Raw genomic sequence first — 8606 nt, 5'->3', positions numbered from 1 at the left:
TAAATATAGATCAACAGGGTACAACATTGAAATAAAATAAATTAGAATGATTCTCCAAGTGTTGAATTCCCTCCCTTAAGGCCTGAGCCAGAGACCATAAAACGAGTGTTGTTTTTTCAGTGGCTCAAAAATGCTTAGGATAGGGCTCCTAATTAGACACTGGCTGTTTGAAATTAAATGTTTAGCTAAAACCATATATTTGAAGTCTATACAAGCAAACAGCACAACTTACCTCAAAAAGTAGTCTTTTGTGTAAAACAATTTAGGCCAAACTTTAATACTGCATTTATTAGTAAGAATATAGTTCTTGCAGATTGTCTCAACGTTAATTCAGCAGCAAGGAAATAAGCATACAGTTAAGAATGCCACGTATTTGTAAAGCAAATACGTGTTAGTGCACATGATTTTCCAAAAACTTCACTCGTCAGCTACATTCTTGCATATTTCAGGATGCTTCTAACTAGAGGGTTAATGAAAGTCTTCTCATGGCTATAGCTAAATTTGCCATTAAAAAAATCTAACTGAAAAACAGTTAGGAGTAACTTACTCAAGAACAACGCCAAACTTCAGGTCCAGAAGTTATCAGAACACTGAGAAATTTGGAACCTAAGTTAAAATCTTAAAACTTAGGTCTATCAAAGTTAAAATTAAAAACAAAACAAAAGAAATAAAAAGATTAAAAGCAGTGAATCTGCTCTCAGAATTGCACGCTCACCAGATTTGTAAACTCTACATGAAGTCAATGAGGCACTGTTCACTATAAGAGGTATAATGTAGATGCTCTATGCAAAGCAGTGCAGATGCTTTGTGATTTACTCTTCATGCCTCCTTTTTCTCTTCCTTGAGGATTAAAAATTTAAAGTAACTCAGTAGCTAAAAAAGTCTGTCTTATAGGAAAAGGCCTGGGTTTACATAGAAGGCGGGGTGACGGGTGTCCACGTGGATGCCAGCCTGGCATGTGCTGAGGCATCATACTGGCTATCAGGCAGATCAGAGGGTGCTCCGCCGTCGTACAGTGGGGAGGCAGAGGAGGCAGCAGTGACCGAGTGCGGGAGGGCAGTGTAGTGTGCTGAAGAGCCACGTAGGAACTGGGAGCTCAGGCCATTGGACATCCCGCTTGACTGAGACACCGGTGTGATGGTGCTGTTACTCACAGACCATAGGTTGGGATACTGACTGCAAGAGGGAAAGTGGTAAATAAAACAAGTTGTTAGTGACGCCGGTGCCTGCTGGAAGTTGCTCAGGTCATGGAACACCTCCAAAGCTGGGTTTGCTTGCTGGAGACCGTGAAATTCTTTAGGAGGTTCTCAGTCATTGTGAGGTAAGAAAGATCCCCCAGGCGGAATTTGTGTTCATGGCACCCCACCAGTAAAACTAACCTCCCAGCTTTGCAACAGTAGGGTCCAACATTAGGTATACTAGCAAATTTTAAGTCAAGCTGGGGAATGAATAGGCTGGCTGAAAAATGCAGAGGCTTGGGAGCTGATTCCTCAGCCACGCCATACCCTTGGCATGTGGTAGAGGTGGCTGGCCATGGCAGCTGCTGGACCTAGGCAGGTTTGAATTCATTGCCATGAGTCTGTCAGAGCCCATGGGTGCCTCTGTAGTCAGGGAGGGACTGATGCCTTCAGACAGCAACTCAGCCCTCCTTGTTCATCATCTCATGTTAAAAGGGGTAGAGCCAGACTGATGGCTGCAGATTGCATGGATACTACAGAAAAGGGAAGTTTGAAAGGAAAAAAAAATGCTTGCCAGAACACTACAGCCTCTACTCCATCCTCTAAGTATGTATATACATACACACATACATAGAAACACATAAATTAAAAGAAACAAGGTGATTCGAAAGAAACCGACAAAAAGTTCTGTCTTGCCATGTAATACTACACACCACTTTCTACCTATTTATCCCAAGCAGTTTAACAAGAAGGATATATATTATTTTTACTTTACAGATAGGAGTTTAGCACAAAGGGTAGCAGAAGTGCCACCCTTCCCTGGGGTCCCACAGTTCAAGATCTACTGTTTTTATCTACTAGACAGCTCAGTCAGTAACTGAAACCCAGTGGACTTTGCAACTTTCCAAATGTGTATTCTGGGGGTCAGACATAGAAAGAAGTGCTAGAAGGACCTGTTTACTTGATTAACATATATCTAGGAGTAAAACTTATGATCAGTAATGCAGTTATCTTACACCAGGTATAAGTAGTATGTACTCTGATTCACAGCTAAATCTCATGTGCATGGTTAAATAAAAATGCTTTCCACAAACAGTCTGAATTGCTGAGAAAGATGCCCAAACCTCAGCCCTCTGTGGTTAATACCAAAGATTTTACCACCTTATCTGCATTTCTTTGCATTTTCCAATTTAGCTCTGAAGGACAGACTGTAAGCTAAATCTCTGCTAAAGGATACAAAAGTTTAAGACAATTACAAGGAGGAGAAAAGATCACAAAGTGGCAAAGGCTTTCACCATGTGAATAATCCCATACTATGCTAGTTTGTGTGGCAATTATTATGTAAAGATCTACTGCCCCAACTGTCTCCTCCTTCTCCACACTACACTTCACTGCCCGTTCATTTGTAACACAACAAGAGCTTGTGGAGATGGCTGGGAAAGCAGTGACTGCCTAAAATGAAAGAGATCAAAATTAAACTTTAACACCATTTTGCTTGAAAGGGATGTAACCCAGAAGAGCACCCTCAAATAGAATGGATATTTGTCTAAGTGATTCATAATCCTTAATCTATCAAATATTGCCATCACAGGTGTCTACATTTCCAAAACTAAAACATAAAAATAAGGATTATCTGTTTCTTCAATCTCTTTTCCTTGTGAATGGTCTTTTTCAGTGCCCTCAGGTAGCTAATGATTCACTCACACACATGGCCATAAGGATTTCTAATTTGCTGGTGACTACCTCCTTTTTCAGCCTTCTCTTCTTACAAAGTGTCAATACACTTATCTGAGGGCTGGACTCCTACCTGGAGCTGGTGGCAGTGCCAGTGCTGTGACTCATGGGCAGCATTGTCGTGTGTGTGGGAACTCCTAGAGAAGACCAGTTGTCATGCGACTGCAGCATGGAAAGGCAGGCAGAGGAGTTATCGGCATAGGATGCTGAGAAAAAAAAGCAAGCATTTAAACACACTAGAATCAGAACAAATAATGAGTTTGTGTTCATACGCAATGTATAGCTTTAAATCACACTCTCCCATTGCTACCTTGCAAAACAAAACCCAAAGTTACACATACACTGAGAGAAAAATTATGTCAGTTACCAGTTGTGTCAAGCTTACACACTCACCAGCATTGCCCCTGCTGATGTGTTATTTTGCTCAACTTGCAAAGTCTTACTTCTACGAAGGATCTATGGCCAAAAAGTTGTCTTCAAACCACCTGCTAATTCAGCATATGCCTCCTTCTTTGGTCAGTGGGAAAAGGCAGGCTCCCTACTTACACTGTCCCAGTCACTCTTCCAGGGCACCTTCTTTATCTCCATCATCTACATTGACAGTAACAGCCTGGCAGCCCTGGATAACAAGCATATCCCTGCATCACACATCCCAGTTTTGAGCTGAGCATGCCATCACAGGCTCTGGAGTTTGCCTTAGGCACCATCAGGAGTGATCAGACTGTGACTTAAACTACTCAGCTTGTGACCAAAACCAGCTGGCCAATGTGGCAGAGGTGCTAGGAGGCTATAAAGGAAATCTTATAAAAGTGAGAAAGAAGTTGCTGTGGTAGCTGGCTTAAGGAAGGAGAAGAGGTTCCTTGCTGAGGACCAGTGAACAGGAAGGAACACCAGAGATGTTTTATTCTTTTATTCTGTTTCAAGTCCCAGAACTCACATACAATTTCCAAGGTGCAAGAAAAGTCCACTGAAAGCTAGCCTTTCGCTTTAAAATTAAGTACAAAGCTGCCCAGAGGACTGGTCAGCCTGCATCTGGAGCCCTGCATGTTACTTCACAGTTCAAAATATTAACTATTTATTTTGAATGGGCCCCTCCAATATCCATACAAGCTGAAGGACAAAAATTTTTACAGACCTTTACCATCAGAAAGAAAGAAAAGAGAAAAAAACCCAAACTCACTCTTAAAAATCTCCCCTCCATTAAGTATCTATGGCTAAGCCTTAAGCTATTTGGCTGTACCTAAACACAACTTTTAAATAGCTCTGCAGTTTACTCAGCTCCGTATTGTTTCTGCATATCCATTTTTGACACATTCACTGAGTGCGGCCTTAATGCACTGATGTTAACTACAGCAATCGGCAAGTAAAACTGACAGAATCAGGCCCTCATTAATTATGTGCTAATAGCAAATAAGACTGACAGATCCAGACATACACTTCATTTCATCATTATATTACCTTTATGATAAATTATAATGATAAAAATTATTATGATAAATTTTAATGATAAAAATACTCACTTTCAAACTTAAATAAAAAGTAGGCAAGGTAAGTTTAAGCTCACTGCTTCTAAGAATTCAAAAGCACAAGATAAAGCCAGCACAAATCACCAGTTAGTGGGAGACAGTTCTACACACCCCCAGTTTTTCCATCATGAAGAGACTGGGGACATGTACTAAACGTCCCTATTTCTTTGCAATGCTGGCCCCAAGCCCGCTGCACAAGCTGAGCCAGATAGCAACCTCAGTTTCTGTGGCATGGCTCAAGATGCCCACTGCTCAAAGCTCGCATCCCTCAGCTCGTTTCCCATCTTTTTACAAAGCTGCAACGTCGGACTTACTTGGCGAGTTGTTTCTATGGGCGTAGGGATTGGGGTACGGGGCAGGACGGTGGTTCCTCAGCGATGAGTACCTTTCACAGCTGTGAGCAGGGGAGAGCGACAGGGGGGCTCCAAACTGAGGGTGAGGATTGGCAGGTGGGCACAGAGCCCCAGTCCCAGGAATAAGCCAACTACCTACTGTGGGGAAGCAAAAGGTTTGTAAGATAGGGATGTAATGCAGCCAGGCAGGGAAAGAATCACAGCAATGAGATAAATAATTCATAGAATCATTGAATCAGTTTGGGTTGGAAGGGACCCCTAAAGGTCATCTAGTCCAAACTCCCTGCAGGGAGCTGGCACATCTTCAACTAGATCAGGCTGCCCAGAACCACATCCAGCCTGGCCCTGAATATCTCCAGGATGACACATCTATCACCTTTCTGGGCAACCTGTGCCGGTGTTTCACCACCCTCATTGTAAAGAACTTTTTCCTCACATCCAGCCTGAATCTCCCCTCTTCTAGTTTAAGACCATCACCCCTCATCCTGTTTGCAGCAGACCCTGCTAAAAAGTCTCTCCCTATCTTTCTTACAGGCCCTTTTAAGTCTCCCCAGAGTCTTCTCTTCTCCAGGCTGAACAACCCCAACTCTCTCAGCATTTCCTCATAGGAGATAATAGTTGATCAGTGAGGAAACGTGCATTCAGGAAAAGTTTCAACACGGCTGAAAAATGGATCTTTACAAGTTTCTTAAATGATCCTAAGGAGGAAAAGTAGACAACAGCTTAGAAAATGCCCCGTGACAATCTAACATGTTTTTTTAAACTACTATTTGATTACAATCACAGTAAGGAAACACTAAAATGGTTAAACCCTCCCTTAAGTAGGTATTGTGTGCTCAGTAATTGTTAGTGTAATCTTCGGATTTAAATTGCTCTATGGGGTTCTCTATAGCTAAGCTCTCAGGTTCCTCAAGGTGCTAAGAAGAGCTCTTAAAACTGAAGTATTTTCACTGAAACAAAATACTTCCTACTGCAGTTCAAATTCCCCCCTTTCAAGGCTGCACACATTTTTTGCAACAAACTGTTAAAACAGAAATCATGAAAACACTAATGCTTCATATCCATCTGAAAACAAAGTATTTTAAGCAAATGCCCCTTCTTAAAGTACTTAAAACATAAGTACTATTTCAATGATTTTTTTACTGTACTTGGAAATAAACTTTTGTCTCCATATCCATATGAATATTCCTGTCCTTGTATACAGAGGCAACTGTCTTTTTAGACATGTAGGTAACTGCAAGCTTCTATGAAAGGATTTTGAATGTAATACAGAAGTCCTAACACCACACAAACACAAATTGTGATGTTTATGCAATCATAAACCTGCATAAACCATAATCATAAGGATTGGGAATATTATTTTCCCTACAAACTAACAAGCCAGACAGCAAAACACCTCTCAAATTTTTGTTTAACAGATGAGATGGAAGAAACCAAAGTTATACTCGTGATGAAGAATGAAGGGAAACATACACTGCGAATACCCAGACTGCTGGTTGTCTCCCACTTCCTCCATCATGTCTTTGTGATCACTTCTAGAAAAGAAACCATCTTGTGTTAGTTAGGAATATGCTTTTACAAATCTATGTAAAAAATCCAGGCTTTAGAATTAAGAGCTCTCACCTTTCCTTTGCATCAAGAAATGCCTTTGCAAACGGATTGTATTTAATTTTTAAAGCCGTTATCTAAAAACAACAACAAACATCTTTATTTGCAAATATCACCATTCATTATCATACAGATATTAGGATTTGAGTTAGGACTATCCACTGAAGTTAGTGAAATTCCAGATTTTTGAATAAGATGAGGCCCATAATACCAATCTATGAACATCAATTAAACAGCCTCTAAAGTCTGAACTATTAGCAGAGAGTTAATTAATCCCTCTGCCAAATTCTAAGAGATAGAATTGCCTGGTTTTATTGATCAGCTAAGGAAATAGCTAAAAAAGGTAGTGCACGAAAGAGTTATAAAAACTAACTGGTTGTTGAGAGATTTATTAAACATAGATGTGCATTTTGGCTAAAAGAGAAAGGCCAGTTTTGAAAATGACACATCCAGTTATTTGCTGTGTAGCTGAAAATGACAACTGGGTTTGCTACTATACCCGTTTGGTCCACAGAATCTTTTAAGGATTATTCTCCTGCAATGAATTTGCAGTACATATTGATACAAACAGTGATCAGAACTTCGTGCTATGATACACTCACAGGGTTTTTATGTATTAATTTCAGTTCTTATATTTAGCTTCAAACAAAGCACAGAAAGAACAGAGAAAAATGCAAAACGAGCCGTTTATTTTTTGCTCTGTAACGTACACTTTGCCACTTGAAACCCCCTGGTACTTGCATCTTCTCTTCCCTGCTGTGCTTACCTCCTCATTCTGGTAGGCCGTCACGGCTATAAACTGGGTCTCTGGGAAGGAATGGCTGGTGATCATCCGCTGCGGGCCACCCACTCGCACTATGTGGATCCTGGGCTCGTACTTGTGCAGAGAGTTCAACATGATCTGTGAGCAAAGGGGTAGAATGTATAAAAGGTGACAGAGCGGCGGTAGATGCAGTAGACACAGATAGCAATCGGGGCTTCAGCTGTCTAATGATCTGTCTTTCCAGTGGAGGAGAAAGAGGCAACAAGTAGGAATAAATCCTAAGAATGAAGCTGTAAGAAAAGGAAAGGAGCACTGCTGTCAGACATTCCAGCTTTGTGCCTAGTTATCCTCATCCCTATTCCTTGACAGGCAGCATGCACAGACACAAACACGTTGGTTGCAAACAGCCAGAAAGTTGCGTCTGCTACTCCGTTGGCATTAGCAGCTATTCAAAGTGGAAAGACATGTAACAAAAAGAAAGTCAAAACCCGAAGTAACTCATCCTCGGCGGAAAGAACGCATGTTTGGTAGCAGCGGCATAAAAACGAGCACCAAGGAGGGCGGGAGCAGTGGCTCGGCAGGACCCCGCCGTCCCTTAGGGTCTGGCCGGGCTGGGACCCTGCTGGTCCAGCCGCGCTGAGAGGCTCCTTACCTGCCCGCCGCCATTGAGCTTGTTGGTGAGTTTGACTTTACTGAAGGAGACGGGCGCCTTCATCCAGTGCGCGCCGAAGTTGGGCGAGTCGGGGTGGATGTACACGCAGCTGGGCGCCTGCGGCTCCGGCTTCCCGCCAGGCACCCACTCCCCGTTCACATACTTCCAGCGGTGCCCGTCGGCCGCCACGAAGTCCAGCAGGAAGGAATACATGGCGTTGGGGTCCAGCCCCGACACGCTCACCTTCAGCACCGGGAACATCCTCCTGCGGGGCGACACGGAGGTGCGAGGCACGGCGGGGGGCAGCACCCCCCTTTTCCCGGCCCCGGGATAGACAAACCCCCCCACCCAAACCCCTCTGATGGCTCGGTCCCACGGCTGCCCTACCTGCCGTTCTTGGTGACGATCATCTCGTTGGTGAGCTCCTTGAAGCGCAGCCACAGGTCGTTGTCTTCCAGCGTGACCCGCAGCTCCCGCTCCGTGGGGTCGCCCTTCTCGCTGCCCGCCTGCAGCTCGCTCTCCACGGCGCTCAGCAAGTGATCCACGCGGTACTGCGGGGCCTTGCCCGCGCCCTCCGTCCCGGGGGAGCTCATCCCGGCCCGCGCCCGCCAGCCCAGCGGGGCAGGCGCCCTGGCTGAGCCCCGAGCGGCGGCGGGGCCGGGGCTGACTCCACTTGACCTCCGCGGCTCCAGCAAGCGGGAGCGGGGAAGGAGCCGCTGTTATACCCCGTCATAAACACCCCCCCGGTGACATCACCGTGCCGGCGGGGGGGCCCCGCTGATTGGCGAACGG

General features: G+C 44.1%; 1 protein-coding gene across 3 annotated transcripts; it reads right to left on the bottom strand.

Annotated features, from left to right (window-relative positions):
- Positions 1-908: 908 nt before the first annotated feature.
- On the bottom strand, positions 909-8407 carry TBXT (T-box transcription factor T; the record flags this gene model as incomplete). Of its 3 annotated transcripts, none has more annotated exons than XM_080616695.1 (8): positions 909-1176; positions 2986-3118; positions 4753-4929; positions 6265-6326; positions 6415-6476; positions 7166-7300; positions 7815-8079; positions 8202-8407. In XM_080616695.1, 8 exons carry the CDS (start codon positions 8405-8407, stop codon positions 909-911), a joined length of 1308 nt encoding a protein of 435 aa, XP_080472821.1. The 3 variants fall into 3 exon arrangements, with proteins under 3 accessions (XP_080472821.1, XP_080472822.1, XP_080472823.1); XM_080616696.1 differs by having other exon boundaries at positions 4753-4926; XM_080616697.1 differs by lacking the exon at positions 4753-4929.
- Between the last annotated feature and the right edge of the window lie 199 nt (positions 8408-8606).

The sequence above is a fragment of the Psittacula echo genome, assembly GCF_963264785.1.
Source record: "Psittacula echo genome assembly, chromosome: 4".
NCBI classification, from domain to species: Eukaryota; Metazoa; Chordata; class Aves; order Psittaciformes; family Psittacidae; genus Psittacula; species Psittacula echo.
Note: the sequence above shows the minus strand (reverse complement) of the source record. Positions and strands in the feature narration are given on the sequence as shown.